This window comes from Micropterus salmoides, unplaced genomic scaffold (genome assembly GCF_014851395.1).
Source record: "Micropterus salmoides isolate LMB-PRFRI ecotype aquatic unplaced genomic scaffold, ASM1485139v1 Ms_hic_scaffold_17, whole genome shotgun sequence".
Classification (NCBI taxonomy): domain Eukaryota; kingdom Metazoa; phylum Chordata; class Actinopteri; order Centrarchiformes; family Centrarchidae; genus Micropterus; species Micropterus salmoides.
In genome coordinates, this window is record NW_024040817.1 from 2,089,744 (window position 1) to 2,109,307 (window position 19,564).

Consider the following 19,564-nt stretch of genomic DNA (forward strand, 5'->3'; position numbering starts at 1 on the left):
TGCTAAATATTGTTTTTAATTTGTAATTATAAAAAAATCTTTTTTCATGTTTTAAAACTCTTCTGTCTTCTGTAGAGTACATACGAAGACATAAAGAAACTAAATATGAAGAGGTGTTTTAGTCCATAACACCTTATTATGAGCACAAGAACTGCATACATCAATAATTCCATGTGCTTTGTGGCTTCTCCCTATACCAATATAGTGCTTCTTCTGTTGGTTCTGGCAGGTACAAGTGAATGTAAAGCCTGAGGTCGGACGCGGGTCCACAGCATAATCTGCGAGGAACAAACAACATGACGGGATCCAATCAATGGCTCTCTGAGAAACAGATCTATTGAGAGTTTCCTGGAGATCATGGAGGCCAACATGTGTGCCATGTAACTGTGATGTAATGGATTTGAAAGGACCTTTAATGCACAGCATTTCTCCCTCTCTTTATCCATAGTTCCTGCTGTCCTCCCTTAAAAACTACATAATAAAGGCAATCAGAAAATGTTCATGACTTTACCAAATAACACCGTGTTAGAAGTCGCACTCATACTGACTTTCATGCTATTCTCAGAGTAATGAGTTTGTCCTGAGGGTACTTACAGAAAGGTCATAATCAAGTTCATTTAGTGTGGTGCATAAAGTTGATTTTATATTTTAGGGTTTCCTTTGTACCATTGGAAGAACTGGCCAGATGGTGGCAGTAACAGAAATGTGAGGGCGTCAAAGTCATTTTCAGTTTCAATCTGCCCCACAGTAGTAAAAGTATGTTGTTAAATCATGTATTGACAGACAGATGCTCTAAGACCTTGTTCCAAAGCAGGATATGTATTCTAATCAATTGTCATAGGGTTATGATTGTCACTGTAACTTTGTTAAACATTACAACTTGGTTGGGAAATGATTTAAGTTTTTCTGTAGAAAATGACTGACATTTCCTGTTTTGGCCAAACTGTTAATCTGCTCTGTATGTATGTGTGTGTGTGTGTGTGGGTGAGGGGTAAAGAAGGTGGGACAGGTGTGAAAAAAATGTGGTTAGGTCTATTAATACATACATATTGTTGTTGCTGAATGAATTGTCTCAGTCCTCTCAAGATGTCCTCAGATATTTATGCCAAACCAGATTTCTCAAAGAAGGTGAGATACAACAGAAAGGTGCAGGAGGACAACGTAGAGTGGGAAGAAAGAACGGTGGCTATCTACGAGAGTACAGACGATATCAGAGATGATCACACTGATCTTCAGTCACACGACGGAGGTAAGTGAGAAATTATGACAAATCAATGATATAAAAAATAATGTTTATCTTGTTTGTGTGATCGTCTGTTTGAATCATGTTGGACTAATGTGTGACCTCTGAGTTTACTCTCAGTTTGTAACACGTTGATTTCCAATCCCACAGAACTGCAGCCCATTAGCGTCTATGTTTGTTTCTATTTATCTACAGTGCAGAACATAATCCAAATAACTACAGGAAACACAAAGGTTGCTACCATATAATGTAATGCATGTATTCCTGTAGCTGGTTGGATTATGTTCTAATAAATTACTTATTTCAGCTGTTCTGTTACTGAAATCTTCTGCCACCTTAGCTGAATTTTAATTGCCACCAAGTATTTGTGAACACAACCTGGATCTAATGTTTTGGTCATGATTCATATTGGCTATGGTCAGTGTTGGGCAACTTATTTACAAAATGTAATACATTATAGTACAGATTACTGGTTACTGTCATTTGAAAGTAATTGGTTATATTACAATATTACTGTCTCTGAATTGTAATGCTTTAAACTACTTTTGCTTTACTTTGCATTACTTTCTCTGCTGTTTAAGGGGAGCTTTATTCTGATAGCAAGCTGTGTCTGCACAGGTGGGTTCTAGCGATGTGCAGAGTTATATCCGACGATCAGGTGGGTCTCTGTCATAGAAATCAACCTTCTGATAAGTAGCGAGGTTGGTTGGGTGAAACAGGATGAATCGTTTCCCCATTAAGAAAGACGCTGTGCACATTTACACACGAGGTACAGCAGCATAATGTCACCGATTATTTGAATCCCCCGACACTCTGACAGGATTGGTCAGGATGAACTGACAGCAGCCTCTCTGATCATTAAAGTAATTCATTAAAGTACAAACACACAGCCTATAGAGATCTATTTACGTATGACCCATCTGGGAAGCTACTGTCTTGTTAAGAGGAGCCGAGCTCCCCTGTAGTTTGCACCCTGCTTATAATCTCGACCTTCGGATTCCAGTAACAGGAAATAATATTACTTCTTTACTCATGGATTTGTATTTCTGGTGCTGAAATGTTTCTCGGTGTTAGTTTTGTATTTGTAATAATTCACCGACTTAATTTTGGGTTAAAATGCGTTGTAACACGCGTTACTGAGATTGTAACGGGTATGATATTACTGATTTTTTTAGTAATGCATTATATTACTGCGTTACAGCAAAAAGCAATACATTACTGTAACTGTATTATTTTTTTAACACGTTACTACCAACAGTGGTTATGATAACGTTTAATTAAGAAAAATTATTTCTGAGATCTAGAGAAGCATCAACTCTAGTAAAGACAGCTTTACAAACGAATGCAAAGTGCAACCACATAACAGGAAGAAGTTATTAATACAGAGCCGAGAGAGACTCAAGAGGAGACGATGCAAAGTCAGTTTAACAGCTTTTAGTTATGAGTCAGTTGTGCATTTTAAAACTTTTTAAAACTCTTCATTTCAGATGACTTCATGTTTGTTTTACATCACAATAATTGGTCAACACAAAAGTCTTTTTGTGATTTGGTAAAATAATCAGTGGTTAGTAATGTTAAGACTCCATTTCACAGTTGTATACAGATGTTGAACAACCACAGATGAAGGCAGTGAAGCTGTTGACTAAAATGTTATGTGTGGGGAATGATAACATGACGCATGTGGTTTTCCTTTAATGAACCCGCTCTCTGTGTGCTTTGCCATTTTAGGACCGCACACTGAGAATCATCCTCCAGCCGTCCAAAGCAGGCCTTTCAGAGCTGCTGCATTTTGTCTTGGAGTGCTGTGCTTTCTGACCATAACTGGAATCATCCTCCTATACATAGTTGTAAGATAAAATACACCCCACAACTACTGAGAACCAAAACTGAACCTGTTCACAATGCAGAAAAACTGCTGCAACTGGTCTATGAAGCACATTTATTAAATGTTTTCCACCAAAGTTTGCTCAGTTACACTAAAATGTACTTTCCAGTTCTCCACAACCAGATCTAAGGCTGCGTTCAGACTGCAGGCCAAAAAAAAACAGAATTAAGCATTAAAGGGATGCTTTGCAATTCTTATCCAATGCAGTTTTAGTTAAATTCAATGAATATTTCCTCATGTCTGTCTGTTTTCATGTTTGTGATGATCCCAGCTGGTTAGCTTTGTTAGCTTTGCCTCAGCGGTCAGTCTGTGTGCGGTAGAGGAGGAATAGACGGAGCGTGAGCGTGAACGGGTGTCTCGGTGAATAGAGAGAAACGGGTCAGCAATAAGGCTTGTTCAGCAGTAAATGTACAGTAGAAGTTCCAGAGGCCGGTGAATAAAGACTGCAGCTTCTCCGGACTAAAGAGGATCTTACGTGTGCTGCTGCCAACTGTTGAATTAAGAGTGAAGGAGGTTAGCCCCAAAGTTAGCTTTGACTTCGTGCCACTAAAACATGCCCTCTTATTGAAGCTAACTTGCTCTCGGACAGCAGACGTTGTGGATTCTGCTATATTTCAGCAGAGTAGGACTGGTTACCATGGCAATGCGTGTCCATGAGTTTGTTTGGCCGTTGGACTCAAATATCTACAAACTCTCTGCAGAGTCACCTTTAAGGCCTGCAGTCTGAACGTAGCCTAATAAAACAAGCTGGAGGAAGATGAGACGGTCTTGTTCAAATGGTGAAGAGCACCAGCTTCAGACTTTAAAGGACAGGTTCTGTTTTGTTTGTTCATCTTCAAATAAAACTGACCTGCCATATGCACGCTGAAAGAGTTATCTGTTTAAAAGTACATTCTAACTTTCAGCTGAAGCTATTATGAGAATTCAGAAGTCTGAGTTATAAAAATCAAGATCATTTTTCTAAAAACACATGAACTTTGGAAGGAAAACCTTCAATTTGTGTAACTCAGACTAATGAAGCTTCATTCTAGCTTTGCCTGTACCTAAAACATTTGTTCACGCGACAAAGACTGAAGATTTTATGTCCCATTTTGTTTACACTGCAGTCAAGGTAGGAGGGGAAAAACTTCAGAGCCATGAACAAAACAATCATTTTATTGATCAAATGGCATGTGAGTCTGGAGCTATTCTTTATGGCAGCTGAATATACCGCATTCAGGATGTACCCTTTCACGCCATTTAAGCACAGTTACTTGACTGTGTTGATCTGCATTTTGGTTCTTCATCACACTTGATACATGAGCGAGTCAGTTATCCAGTTGTTACAACATCTCCACATACACGGCAGGTTAAAGGACACTAAATAACTAAATTATGGTTTGAATTAGAGTGATTTTAATTATGCAGAGAAAGTAACTAAACTGTCTTTAGTTTATAGTGAATGAGTTGGTGTTGTTGAGGTGTTTCTTATGTTGTTTCTCAACAGTCACTTTGGAAAAAGACCAGCTGCAGACCAGATACGACAAACTGTACAACAACTACAGCGAGCTGCAGGGACAACTTTTAGGTGAGAAAGGTTTAAAAACAAATAAGCAAATACTGTAATACATAGGATCTAACTTCACACTGTTATCAAGCATAAATGTTTTCATATGGTCTTACTCTTTTATCTATTACGGTTTTCTAAAGATGAACATCAGTCAGTTACAGAGCAGTTACGAGACACTGAGTGAAAATCAGGATGAAGTAAAGCGGCTGAAGGACAAAATTAAAGGTGTTGAACGGTGAACACCAACATCACACCATTACTTTGAATTATAGTTCTTTTATCTTTTATTTCTGTTACAAATCAGATATAAAACCTGAGTGTATTTATAGAGTAAACAACAAGTGGCAGGCAAAAAAGATATTTAAGAAGAAAGTCAAACAACAAGTTTTATCAATTTAACAATGAATGACATGAAATCCATCTTTTAACACTCATTTGACATGAAGAGAAGTGTTGTCCTGAAGGATGGAAGAGATTTGGATTCAGCTGTTACTTTAAATCCAATGAGACGAAAACTTGGTATGAGAGCAGAAGTGACTGTCAAAGTAGAGGAGCACATCTGGTGATCATAAACAACAAAGAGGAACAGGTGAGTGTGTTTGTTACTGAGTGTGTGATCTTAGATGTAGCTGCCAGTGATCTGTTACTTCTGTTTTTGACCTGCAGCCAGTCGGCTTCCTATGACGATGCATTAGGGCCATTGTAGGTGGAAATAAAAAACATTACGGAGCGAAGACAAAAACACCTTGAATATTCTCTGAGACTAAGGTTATAAATTTGAAAGAGAAAACTTGAAAAACAATGTTTCAGTAGAGTTTTGCATTATAACCATCTAAAAACTGAGGAGCAAACTGGCTCTGTTTGGGTCTGTGAGCTTTATCGGAGGTGCTGAAGTTCACATTTGCGGTGAGATTTCTGCCTGAAAGTGTTTTCAGGTAGTTTTAGTTTCCACCTCCTTGTCTCATCCTAACATACAGTCCCAAACGTGCTTCTGTGTCTGTCAGACGGTCTGAAGGGGAAACTACCAGAGCAGCAGAGCAATAACGCAGGCTAATCCCCCACACAGAAAAGGAAACATCCACCTGTCATCTTGCCACTTTTGTTTTCCTCGTTGTGATTCACTGTAAACATGTTGTAGAAGGAATGTAGAAGCAGATCTGTGTGAAAACTGTGTTACAAAACATCCACCAATATATTCTATATAGACACCTAAAGTTCAGACCACAGTGTAAAAGCTCTCTAGCTCTGTGTGTATGTGCTCCTCTCTGTATCTGACTGTAAAAGTACTTTTTTACTTTTGATACTAATGAACTTTTAAATCCAGATACTTTTTCACTTTTACTTGAGTAGTATTTTAGTGGATGACTTTTATTTGAGTAACATTTTAGTGTGGTATCTGTACTTTTACTTTAGTAGGAACATTTAGTACTTTTCCCACCACTGAACAATGGTTATTCTACAAGAGGAGCTGAATTCCATCAGTCCTCTGAGTGTTTCTGATTTATGCACCACTGATGAACTGAAAAGTTGCCACAGATTTTCTTTTTCCTTCAGACTTTTCAGACATCACACATGTACCACAATAGAATTACTGAATTATGAACAGAGAAATGATTATTGTCTCTTGTCAACTACTAGAAATGTGTCACTGAGCTGAACAAGGATGGAGACTCCTGGATTGGTCTACGGGCCATAGAACGGACAGGATGGAAATGGGTGGACGACTCGCCGCTGACACTAAAGTGAGATGCTTTTAGTTTTTAGTTTCCATCACAATTCATTTTCTTCCTAAAATAAGTTTGTTTTTAAAATTATGAAAACAAATGAAAAATATATTACTTCACATTATATTAATTTACTAAGCTGAATTATGTGTTAAACACGTTATTAAAAATGTAATTGTCATTTATTACTGACAATAAAAATATTTCAAGTAAAATCCAACAGCCTCCTTCAAATTGAAAATAATCAGGAGTGACAACATTTTATTTCTCCTACAGGTTCTGGGCAACAGGACACCCGCACAGCAACAAATATTACGCTGCTGCCTGCTGCAATAAACAAGGAAATTGGACGAGCAGATATAATGATCAGAAGAAGAACTGGATCTGTGAGAAATAGATTTCCTGTTTATCTTGAGGACAGAGGGGTGTGTAGTGTTGGGATCAACTTTGTCAAATCAGACCAACTCACATTTTACATTTCTTCAGTTGTTCATTCTGTGTTGCATCCTGAACAACCTGGATTACATAGATATTGTTCCTCTGCCCTACACAGTGAACAGTCTGGTTGGAAGTCATCCACACAACTACATGTGCACTTACCCTCTCTGCAGAGAGGGATATTACAACAGCCTGTTTTCAAAAAGCCTAAGATGTCACATACATGACAACAAGGGGAAAGACGGCTCCTTTCTGTTTCAGTGTTATTTAAGCCATGATCATAAAGGACAAACCTCATAGGCTTCTTCCACAGACCACTTACTGATGTAGTTACACTTGGGAGGAGGAAAGATTACGAATGTGTTTTGGAGAGAAGAATACACCTGATTTTGAATAAGATTTCAATCCATCTTTAATGCTTAGTTGCATTTACACTTGGGCTGTTTTGCTAATCAAAAGATATCAAATCCACACGATGCATGAACTGATAATAAGTCACCTCCCCTGTATGTGTGTCAGTAAGGATGATATTCAATCATCTCTTTTGTTTTCTTCATAAAATTACAAGAGAACAGTTATGTGTTTAACATCTTAGGTTTATTATCATCATTGAACCATTAATACTTGTCACGTCATTTCATCTACTAGACAGAACATAAATAACTGGTCAACACATCACATTTCCTGTGTCAGAGATGCATGTGTGAATAAACTATATGGAGAACATGAATGCAGCTTTGCACAAATGTGTGAATGTGAGCACAAACCTGCTGTTGAGTGAAAACCATATACTTCCTCAGTGTCATTGACAAAAAACATCTTTATGTTTCAGCTTTAAATATAGTTTTATGTAGTTTATGCCTCAATTAAAGTCAAGTCTTCAATAATACATATGTTGTGGTGTCCATCTGTGTCAGTGGTGAGTCCTGCTGTTACTTCCTCTTTTGAAAGCTGCCCAACCCAAAGACAAACAAGCAGACAGTGAAGCTGTTCACTAAGTTTTCAGTGTTTCAAAATGTCTGCAAGGATTCTCGCTGCACCAGATTCAAGCTTGAATGTGAGATATACCGGAAGAGTTCAAGACAACAGAGGAGCGGGAGAGGAGAATCAGCTGGAGATCTCAGAGGATGAAAAGCATCACGCTGATCCTGGGTCACAAAAAGCAAGTAAGTCTGAAATGATGCTGTAAGAAGGACGTTAATGTACATTTTTGTGTGGCTATATAAAAATGTATAATTCATTAATCAGATACCATTAACTATGGGTCATTATCAGGTGTCTTGTTTTTGTAATCTGGTGCCACAAGAGTCAATTTTCTTACTGACAGAATGACAACGAGTAACTAGAGAATCCAGTTTCTGAAGAAACTGCAGAGTGAATGTGGGCTGTTGAAAGCTGACGCTAAACTGATTGCTGGCTTGAATAATACCAATAATGTTTGAAAGATGTTGAAATTCTGACGCTATTCTGCGACCGCCGAGCGATAGCTGGCGTTGCTGAGCCTGTTTCTCTGATAACTTGAGATCCAGACGTCCCGTGACTAAAATCATCAATCAGTTAGTGAAACAGACTGTGCAAGTCTGGACAATGACAGCAGAACTAGCCTGTGTGCATGAACATCCCCACAAAGATATCAAAAACTGTTTATTTGCGTGTCAACAGTGAAAATTGTTGGCATGACGGCGAGTTAAAGAGAAGATTTGAAGGAGATTTTCCAAGGCTGCTTCACTCTATTGATGATGTCATCCACTTACGTTTTTACATCAAACTGTGGGAGGAGATACAAGTGTTTGTTTGTAGAAGAACACAGGCTGTGAATGCTGACTCAGCCTCTCAGGCCGTAACCAGGGTTTAGAATTAGTGAGGTCCAGACTTTGTTTCTTTTAATAGAGCTTATTTACAGAAATTCACACCAAAATCACACAAACTAATGATCTATAATGAAAAACACAGGCCTACAAAGGGACCTGTTGGTAAAAAATACTTTTTAAAGCTCAATTTGTTCTTTTCCTCTGTGTGTGTGTGTGTGTGTGTGTGTGTGTGTGTGTGTGTGTGTGTGTGTGTGTGTGTGTGTGCGCGCACAGTGAAGGCTCAAACCAGGAAGTGGGCAAAGCACTGTGATTGGTTAAGAACACACTAACCACAGGCTGTTCATCAAGGTCTTTCTCTCCACAGCTTGGCTCACTAAAATTGTATAACATAAGAGATACAGACAGACACGCTATGATCAGGTCGTGCAAACAGGGAAATCTTGCTATACTAATCTTCACAACATGTATCAGGCTAAATGTATCTGACAGCCTACAACTGGCATCACAGGACTTTGTTGGAATGACATGTGCAGACTGCATAATGGCCACTATTGTTACTATATGACAACATAAAAACAGCAGGTTACTGCTGAATTCAGAGCGGGGCTCTCAGTTAGTGCGCGCACGCCGTTTTAATGTGCTTCTGATCAGAGAAACAGTTTGTCAAGTTGAAATAAGGGTTTTGACAGTGTAATCTGCTGCGTCCTCAGGGTCCTGAAGCCTTCATTTAAGTTGATCGTGTTATCAATAGTTGTTATTAGATTTTTTTCTATTGATAGGTTATAGCCTACATATAATTACAGAGGTCTGCACCTCGGTTACCTCATAGCTGGTTACGGTAATGCAGCCAATGTGCCACTATGAAACTCCACAGTTCACAGCGGCCACTTCAAACTTCAAACAAGAATAATTTAAATGTTCTCTGTGTATTTTGTCTCTGTAGGACCTCAGACTCCAAAGAATCGTGTCAGAAGAAGGTGTTTTACTGCAGCGACTCTGGGAGTGATGTATCTTCTGATATTGGCTGGAGTCTTCATACGCTGTGAGGAATTATGTTTTAAATGCAAACCAAAGATGTTTGATCTCATCTGAATATCATACATACGCTCTCTGAAGGGACTGAGTCAACTTTTAAAGAAATATAGAGGCAGATCATGCTCTATATGCCGCTTCATAGGCATGAATTGTTTGGAAATGCAGAATGATTTGGTGTTGTGGGTGTTTCTTATGTTGTTGTGCTTCTCACCAGATATTTCAGTCACTTTGGAAAAAGACCAGCTGCAGACCAGATACGACAAACTGAACAACAACTACAGCGAGCTGCAGGGACAAATTTCAGGTAAGAAAGGTTTTTAAAAAAAGAGCAAATACCAAAATACAAAGGATCTAACTTCACACTGCTAATTGAGCATAAATATTTTGAAATTGTCTTACTCTTTTATCTCTTGTTGGTTTTTCTCATGACACAGCAGCCAACATCAGTCAGTTACAGAGCAGTTACGAGACACTGAGGAAAAATCACAGCCAGTTACAGGATGAAGTAAAGCAGCTGAAGGACAAACTTGATGGTGAGAAAAGTTTAAAAACTAACAGTGAACACCAGCATCACACCAGTTCACTTGATATAACTTGAATTTGCCATTGATTTTCATTTTAATTCTTTATGCTGTTGAACTGTTTTCTCTGTTTATTTCTGTTAGAAATGAGACAAAACCTGAGTGTATTATAGAGTAAACAACAAGTGGCAGGCAAGAAAGATATTTAAGAAGAAAGTCAAACAACAAGTTTTATCAATTTAACAGTGAATGACATGAAATCCATCTTTTAACACTCATTTGACATGAAGGGAAGTGTTGTCCTGAAGGATGGAAGAGATTTGGATGCAGCTGTTACTTTAAATCCAATGAGAAGAAAACTTGGTATAACAGCAAAAGTGACTGTCAAAGTAGAGGAGCAGATCTGGTGATCATAAACAACGAAGAGGAACAGGTGAGTGTGTTTGTTACTGAGTGTGTGATCTTAGATGTAGCTGCCAGTGATCTGTTACTTTTTTTGACCTGCAGCCAGTCGGCTTCCTATGACGACGCATTACCACAAATATATATTCTATATAGACACGTAAAGTTCAGACCACAGTGTAAAAGCTCTCTAGCTCTGTGTGTATGTGCTCCTCTCTGTATCTGACTGCCTGGGCTCAACAGAAGGACCTGAGTGTGTGTAAGCAAGCATTTGTGCTGTTGGGCAGAGGTAGGACACACAGCAGAGTGAGGGAGCACAGTAAGACAGTGCACAGTAAGAACGCCCTGTCTCTAGCACACAGCACAAAAGACACCAGCTGAATTCCATCAGTCCTCTGAGTGTTTCTGATTTATGCACCACTGATGAACTGAAAAGTTGCCACAGATTTTCTTTTTCCTTCAGACTTTTCAGACATCACACATGTACCACAATAGAATTACTGAATTATGAACAGAGAAATGATTATTGTCTCTTGTCAACTACTAGAAATATGTCACTGAGCTGAACAAGGATGGAGACTCCTGGATTGGTCTACGGGCCACAGAACGGACAGGAGGGGAATGGGTGGACGACTCGCCGCTGACACTAAAGTGAGACGCTTTTAAAGTTTTTAGTTTCCATCACAATTCATTTTCTTCCTAAAATAAGTTTGTTTTTAAAATTAGATGAAAACAAATGAAAAAAATATTACTTCACATTATATTAATTTACTAAGCTGAACACGTTATTAAAAGTTAAATTGTCATTTATTACTGACAATAAAAATATTTCAAGTAAAATCCAACAGCTTCCTTCAAATTGAAAATAATCAGGAGTGACAACATTTTATTTCTCCAACAGGTTCTGGGCAACAGGACACCCGCACAGCAACTATTATTACCCTGCAGCATGCTGCGATAAACAAGGAAAATGGACAACGAGCGGATATGATGATCAGAAGAACTGGATCTGTGAGAAAGGGCTTTCCTGTTTATCTTGAGGACAGAGGGGTGTGTAGTGTTGGGATCAACTTTGTCAAATTAGACCAACTCACATTTTACATTTCTTCAGTTGTTCATTCTGTGTTGCATCCTGGATTACAACCTGGATTACATAGATATTGTTCCTCTGCCCTACACAGTGAACAGTCTGGTTGGAAGTCATCCACACAACTACATGTGCACTTACCCTCTCTGCAGAGAGGGATATTACAACAGCCTGTTTTCAAAAAGCCTAAGATGTCACATACATGACAACAAGGGGAAAGACGGCTCCTTTCTGTTTCAGTGTTATTTAAGCCATTATCATAAAGGACAAACCTCATAGGCTTCTTCCACAGACCACTTACTGATGTAGTTACACTTGGGAGGAGGAAAGATTATGAATGTGTTTTGGAGAGAAGAATACACCTGATTTTGAATAAGATTTCAATTCATCTTTCATGCTTAGTTGCATTTACACTTGGGCTGTTTTGCTAATCAAAAGATATCAAATCCACACGATGCATGAACTGATAATAAGTCACCTCCCCTGTATGTGTGTCAGTAAGGATGATATTCAATCATCTCTTTTGTTTTCTTCATAAACTTACAACAGAACAGTTATGTGTTTAACATCTTAGGTTTATTATCATCATTGAACCATTAATACTTGTCACGTCATTTCATCTACTAGACAGAACAAATATAACTGGTCAACACATCACATTTCCTGTGTCAGAGATGCATGTGTGAATAAACTATATGGAGAACATGAATGCAGCTTTGCACAAATGTGTGAATGTGAGCACAAACCTGCTGTTGAGTGAAAACCATATACTTCCTCAGTGTCATTGACAAAAACATCTTTATGTTTCAGCTTTAAATATAGTTTTATGTAGTTTATGCCTCAATTAAAGTCAAGTCTTCAATAATACATATGTTGTGGTGTCCATCTGTGTCAGTGGTGTGTCCTGCTGTTACTTCCTCTTTTGAAAGCTGCCCAACCCAAAGACAAACAAGCAGACAGTGAAGCTGTTCACTAAGTTTTCAGTGTTTCAAAATGTCTGCAAGGATTCTCGCTGCACCAGATTCAAGCTTGAATGTGAGATATACCGGAAGAGTTCAAGACAACAGAGGAGCGGGAGAGGAGAATCAGCTGGAGATCTCAGAGGATGAAAAGCATCACGCTGATCCTGGGTCACAAAAAGCAAGTAAGTCTGAAATGATGTTGTAAGAAGGACGTTAATGTACATTTTTGTGTGACTATATAAAAATGTATAATTCATTAATCAGTTACCATTAACTATGGGTCATTATCAGGTGTCTTGTTTTTGTAATCTGGTGCCACAAGAGTCAATTTTCTTACTGACAGAATGACAACGAGTAACTAGAGAATCCAGTTTCTGAAGAAGCTGCAGAGTGATGGTGGGCTGTTGAAAGCTGATGCTAAACTGATTGCTGGCTTGAATAATACCAATAATGTTTGAAAGATGTTGAAATTCTGACGCTATTCTGTGATCACTGTGCACTAGCTGGCGTTGCTGAGCCTGTTTCTCTGATAACTTGAGATCCAGACGTCCCGTGACTAAAATCCTCAATCTGTTAGTGAAACAGACAAGCAAGTCTGAACAATGACAGCAGAACTAGCCTGTGTGCATGAACATCCCCACAAAGATATCAAAAACTGTTTATTTGTGTGTCAACAGTGAAAATTGTTGGCATGACAGCGAGTTAAGATTAAGTTTAAATGAAGTCTGTAGCTGAAAGTATGCAGAAATAGTGACATTTCAAAGTGGAGTAGTTATGAGGAGGATTTGAACCTTCTCTTCATTCACTTACAATACAAGAAAACGTCCTGGAAAACCTTGAATATTTTGGAATGTATGCAAGGTATCAACGAGTGAAAGGCAATAATGTCGTCATTGAGTTCAATAATTTGATGTTTAAATGGAGTTTCTATATCAAACTGTGGGAGGAGATACAAGTTTTTGTTTGTAGAAGAACACAGGCTGTGAATGCTGACTCAGCCTGTCAGGCCGTAACCAGGGTTTAGAATTCAGTGAGGTCCAGACTTTGTTTCTTTTAATAGAGCTTATTTACAGAAATTCACACCAAAATCACACAAGTTACACAAACTAATGATCTATAATGAAAAACACAGGCCTGCAAAGGGACCTGTTGGCAAAAAATACTTTTATTAAAGCTGAATTTGTTCTTTTCCTCTGTGTGTGTGTGTGTGTGTGTGTGTGTGTGTGTGTGTGTGTGTATGTGTGTGTGTGTGTGTGTATAATGAAGGCTCAAACCAGGAAGTGGGCAAAGCACTGTTGTTGGTTAAGAACACACTAACCACAGGATGTTCATCAAGGTCTTTCTCTCCACAGCTTGGCTCACTAAAATTGTATAAAATAAGAGATACAGACAGACACGCTATGATCAGGTCGTGCAAACAGGGAAATCTTGCTATACTAATCTTCACAACATGTATCAGGCTAAATGTATCTGACAGCCTACAACTGGCATCACAGGACTTTGTTGGAATGACATGTGCAGACTGCATAATGGCCACTATTGTTACTATATGACAACATAAAAAACAGCAGGTTGGTGCTGAATTCAGAGGATGCTCTGGTTGATATTACAGCCTCATTATTTGACGTCAGCAGCTGGTTGCACTGTTTTGTCAAGAGTATAGGAGCTGAATTCATGTGATGCATGGATCGGCTCTGACTATAATGTAATAATCATGTGCATAAACCATCCACATGCCCTCAACCAAAGACCTATTTTTTTCTTTCTCTAATTAGCTTTCCAGGTGTTTTCTTTAACTATTTACTTTAATGATTAGAGAGGCTGCTGTCAGTCATTTAAACGTTTTCATTCACGCTGTAATGTCACAGCAATAATAATTTAAGCAGCAAAATAAAAAAACTGTAGTTAAAAACTTGACAGGTGCAGACAGAGAAAACTCTGCAGAGGAAACAGAATTCAACTTTAACAACCAGCTTCTAAAATGTTCAGACTTTCTGATGGAGATCAGGATTGATCAGGAGGACGGCTGCTTTACTCAGATTTACTGTCTGAACCTGGACTGTGTGAGAGACCTTCTGTAGAAGAACTAAAAAACATTAGTTAACATTAGATTCTGACCGATCCTGTTGGCGTGTCGGGAGATTTGATTATGAAGTCATGCTGCTGCGGCTCGTGCGTAAATGCGCACAGCGTCTCTCCTGAAGGGGAGAGAACAGCGGGGCTCTCAGTTAGTGCGCGCACGCCGTTTTAATGTGCTTCTGATCAGAGAAACAGTTTGTCAAGTTGAAATAAGGGTTTTGACAGTGTAATCTGCTGCGTCCTCAGGGTCCTGAAGCCTTCATTTAAGTTGATCGTGTTATCAATAGTTGTTATTAGATTTTTTTCTATTGATAGGTTATAGCCTACATATAATTACAGAGGTCTGCACCTCGGTTACCTCATAGCTGGTTACGGTAATGCAGCCAATGTGCCACTATGAAACTCCACAGTTCACAGCGGCCACTTCAAACTTCAAACAAGAATAATTTAAATGCTCTCTGTGTATTTTGTCTCTGTAGGACCTCAGACTCCAAAGAATCGTGTCAGAAGAAGGTGTTTTACTGCAGCGACTCTGGGAGTGATGTATCTTCTGATATTGGCTGGAGTCTTCATACGCTGTGAGGAATTATGTTTTAAATCCAAAGTCTCATAACTTCAATCCCTCTCTGTGTTTTGTAATGTTAAAAACCTTTTATTCTCTGTTAGATAACATAACAGGTGCATGAACATGTATTTTATAAAAACTTCATGTGACTTTCTGCAGTAGTTTTGTCCAAGAGACTTTTAGGTAAAAACACTAAAGCTAATCAACACAGGTTCATACACCTGTTGATCTGTGCAGAAGAGGAAGACAAACAGAATTTATATAGTTAGGTGAGCACTGCTCTAAAGATGTTTGTTCTCATCTGAGTATCACATATAAGCTCTCTGGACTATCATCATTTCTTGCATTGTAGCTCAGTTTGTGTAGTTCCAGCAGACACTGATAATAAACTGAAAGAAACCAACAACTGCAACAAGAAGAGGACAGAAGGGACTGAGTCAACTTTTAAAGAAATATAGAGGCAGATCATGCTCTATATGCCGCTTCATAGGCATGAATTGTTTGGAAATGCAGAATGATTTGGTGTTGTTGGTGTGTTTCTTATGTTGTTGTGCTTCTCACCAGATATTTCAGTCACTTTGGAAAAAGACCAGCTGCAGACCAGATACGACAAACTGTACAACAACTACAGCGAGCTGCAGGGACAAATTTCAGGTAAGAAAGGTTTTTAAAACCTTCAAGAAGCTCTTGAAATCTCATCTCTTTCGAGAACACTTCCTCGTGTAACATCTCTAACATGCACTTCCTGTGCTCTTTTTCTTCTATCCCCTACAATGATCTTGTATTGATTGCACTTTTTGTAACTCTTACTTCCTTCCCTAGATATTTACCCCATTAATGTGATATGTACTGTGAGCTCTTACTAGCATTTATTGCTGCTCTTACTAGTATGTATAGTCAGTTGTAGATCTGTAGTTGATGCTCTGTTGATGCTTGTTGTTCCTCAAATGTAAGTCGCTTTGGATAAAAGTGTCTGCCAAATGAGTAAATGTAAATGTAAAAAAAGAACAAATACCAAAATACACAGGATCTAACTTCACACTGCTAATTGAGCATAAATATTTTGAAATTGTCTGACTCTTTTATCTCTTGTTGTTTTTTCTCATGACACAGCAGTCAACATCAGTCAGTTACAGAGCAGTTACGAGACACTGAGGAAAAATCACAGCCAGTTACAGGATGAAGTAAAGCAGCTGAAGGACAAACTTGATGTTGAGAAAAGTTTAAAAACTAACAGTGAACACCAGCATCACACCAGTTCACTTGATATAATTTGACTTTGCCATTGATTTTCATTTTAATTATTTTATCCTGTTGAACTGTTTTCTCTGTTTATTTCTGTTAGAAATGAGACAAAACCTGAGTGTATTTATAGAGTAAACAACAAGTGGCAGGCAAGAAAGATATTTAAGAAGAAAGTCAAACAACAAGTTTTATCAATTTAACAATGAATGACATGAAATCCATCTTTTAACACTCATTTGACATGAAGGGAAGTGTTGTCCTGAAGGATGGAAGAGATTTGGATTCAGCTGTTACTTTAAATCCAATGAGGAGAAAACTTGGTATAACAGCAGAAGAGACTGTCAAAGTAGAGGAGCAGATCTGGTGATCATAAACAACAAAGAGGAACAGGTGAGTGTGTTTGTTACTGAGTGTGTGATCTTAGATGTAGCTGCCAGTGATCTGTTACTTCTGTTTTTGACCTGCAGCCAGTCGGCTTCCTATGACGACGCATTGCCACAAATATATACTCTATATAGACACGTAAAGTTCAGACCACAGTGTAAAAGCTCTCTAGCTCTGTGTGTATGTGCTCCTCTCTGTATCTGACTGCCTGGGCTCAACACAAGGACCTGAGTGTGTGTAAGCAAGCATTTGTGCTGTTGGGCAGAGGTAGGACACACAGCAGAGTGAGGGAGCACAGTAAGACAGTGCACAGTAAGAACGCCCTGTCTCTAGCACACAGCACAAAAGACACCAGCTCACCAGGACATTCCACAAAGTCAGGTTATGGTTGAGATATTATGATCAGCAGTAAGCACGCCAAGGCCACAGAGAGGGGGAGCAGCGTAGCCGGGCCGAGAATGCAACAGTCAGTGAAATAAAGTGACAATCCACCAAAATGCTGAAAGCTCAGAAGATGATAAGAGACACCAAATATCTGGGGATTTCCACAGATCCAGGAGCAGCAGGAAAGAGAGCCAAGAGGTGATGTAATGCTTAGAAACAGAGCTATAAAAGGAGGTCCAAAACAAGGTGAAAATCACTTGTTACATGGCTTCATGTCAACTCGGGTCTCTGTTCTGGTAACAGAATGGGACTCTACTTTGCATCCATCTCTGAACCTCTCCGCTGAAACTTTTCTTTTCTAACTGCTGTCTATTTTTGTTGAAAATAAACATGTTGGTAAAAGTTCAAGATTTTTTTATCTGGCCTAAGTCTTGTTTTTACACAGCACTGTCTTCAGTGAATTTAAAAACATACGTTGCTTTTTGTAGGATCAATAGATTTGAAAAGTACTTTTACTTTTGATACTTATGAACTTTTAAATCCAGATACTTTTTCACTTTTACTTGAGTAGTATTTTACTGGATGACTTTTATTTGAGTAACATTTTAGTGTGGTATCTGTACTTTTACTTAAGTAGGAACATTTAGTACTTTTCCCACCACTGAACAATGGTTATTCTACAAGAGGAGCTGAATTCCATCAGTCCTCTGAGTGTTTCTGATTTATGCACCACTGATGAACTGAAAAGTTGCCACAGATTTTCTTTTTCCTTCAGACTTTTCTGACATCACACATGTACCACAATAGAATTACTGAATTATGAACAGAGAAATGATTATTGTCTCTTGTCAACTACTAGAAATATGTCACTGAGCTGAACAAGGATGGAGACTCCTGGATTGGTCTACAGGCCACAGAAGAACAGACACAAACAGGATGGGAATGGAAATGGGTGGACGACTCGCCGCTGACAGTACAGTGAGACGCTTTTAAAGATTTTTGTTTCCATCACAATTCATTTTCTTCCTAAAATAAGTTTGTTTTTAAAATTAGATGAAAACAAATGAAAAAAATATTACTTCACATTTTATTAATTTACAAAGCTGAATTATGTGTTAAACACGTTATTAAAAATGTAATTGTCATTTATTACTCACAATAAAAATGATAAAAAATCCAACAGCTTCCTTCAAATTGAAAATAATCAGGAGTGACAACATTTTATTTCTCCTACAGGTTCTGGGCATCAGGACACCCGCACAGCAACTATTATTACGCTGCATGCTGCGATAAACAAGGAAATTGGACGAGCAGATTAATGATCAGAAGAACTGGATCTGTGAGAAAGAGCTTTCCTGTTTATCTTGAGGACAGAGGGGTGTGTAGTGTTGGGATCAACTTTGTCAAATCAGACCAACTCACATTTTACATTTCTTCAGTTGTTCATTCTGTGTTGCATCCTGAACAACCTGGATTACATAGATATTGTTCCTCTGCCCTACACAGTGAACATCTGGTTGGAAGTCATCCACACAACTACATGTGCACTTACCCTCTCTGCAGAGAGGGATATTACAACAGCCTGTTTTCAAAAAGCCTAAGATGTCACATACATGACAACAAGGGGAAAGACGGCTCCTTTCTGTTTCAGTGTTATTTAAGCCATTATCATAAAGGACAAACCTCATAGGCTTCTTCCACAGACCACTTACTGATGTAGTTACACTTGGGAGGAGGAAAGATTATGAATGTGTTTTGGAGAGAAGAATACACCTGATTTTGAATAAGATTTCAATCCATCTTTAATGCTTGGTTGCATTTACACTTGGGCTGTTTTGCTAATCAAAAGATATCGAATCCACACAAGATGCATGAACTGATAATAAGTCACCTCCCTGTATGTGTGTCAGTAAGGATGATATTCAATCATCTCTTTTGTTTTCTTCATAAACTTACAACAGAACAGTTATGTGTTTAACATCTTAGGTTTATTATCATCATTGAACCATTAATACTTGTCACGTCATTTCATCTACTAGACAGAACAAAAATAACTGGTCAACACATCACATTTCCTGTGTCAGAGATGCATGTGTGAATAAACTATATGGAGAACATGAATGCAGCTTTGCACAAATGTGTGAATGTGAGCACAAACCTGCTGTTGAGTGAAAACCATGTACTTCCTCAGTGTCACTGACAAAAAACATCTTTATGTTTCAGCTTTAAATATAGTTTTATGTAGTTTAT

General features: G+C 38.4%; 4 protein-coding genes across 7 annotated transcripts in view; all 4 read left to right on the forward strand.

Moving 5' to 3' along the window:
* LOC119906777 (collagen alpha-1(XIV) chain-like) overlaps positions 1-19,564 on the forward strand; it is a 516,646-nt gene that overhangs the window by 340,110 nt on the left and 156,972 nt on the right. The window lies entirely within an intron of this gene.
* On the forward strand, positions 543-12,404 carry LOC119906780 (CD209 antigen-like protein E). Its single transcript, XM_038724130.1, has 7 exons — positions 543-1,249; positions 2,972-3,087; positions 3,408-3,411; positions 9,900-9,989; positions 10,497-10,639; positions 11,156-11,259; positions 11,510-12,404. Exons 1-7 carry the CDS (start codon positions 1,063-1,065, stop codon positions 11,646-11,648), a joined length of 783 nt encoding a protein of 260 aa, XP_038580058.1. The 5' UTR covers positions 543-1,062; the 3' UTR covers positions 11,649-12,404.
* LOC119906794 (CD209 antigen-like protein E) lies at positions 4,048-7,728 on the forward strand. The gene is made up of 5 exons (XM_038724161.1): positions 4,048-4,695; positions 4,818-4,902; positions 5,124-5,266; positions 6,316-6,419; positions 6,678-7,728. The coding sequence occupies exons 2-5, from the start codon at positions 4,818-4,820 to the stop codon at positions 6,796-6,798; spliced, it is 453 nt and encodes a 150-aa protein (XP_038580089.1). The 5' UTR covers positions 4,048-4,695; the 3' UTR covers positions 6,799-7,728.
* Positions 12,491-17,394, forward strand: LOC119906787 (NKG2-A/NKG2-B type II integral membrane protein-like). Its single transcript, XM_038724148.1, has 4 exons — positions 12,491-12,839; positions 15,216-15,314; positions 15,866-15,955; positions 16,794-17,394. The coding sequence occupies exons 1-4, from the start codon at positions 12,689-12,691 to the stop codon at positions 17,132-17,134; spliced, it is 681 nt and encodes a 226-aa protein (XP_038580076.1). The 5' UTR covers positions 12,491-12,688; the 3' UTR covers positions 17,135-17,394.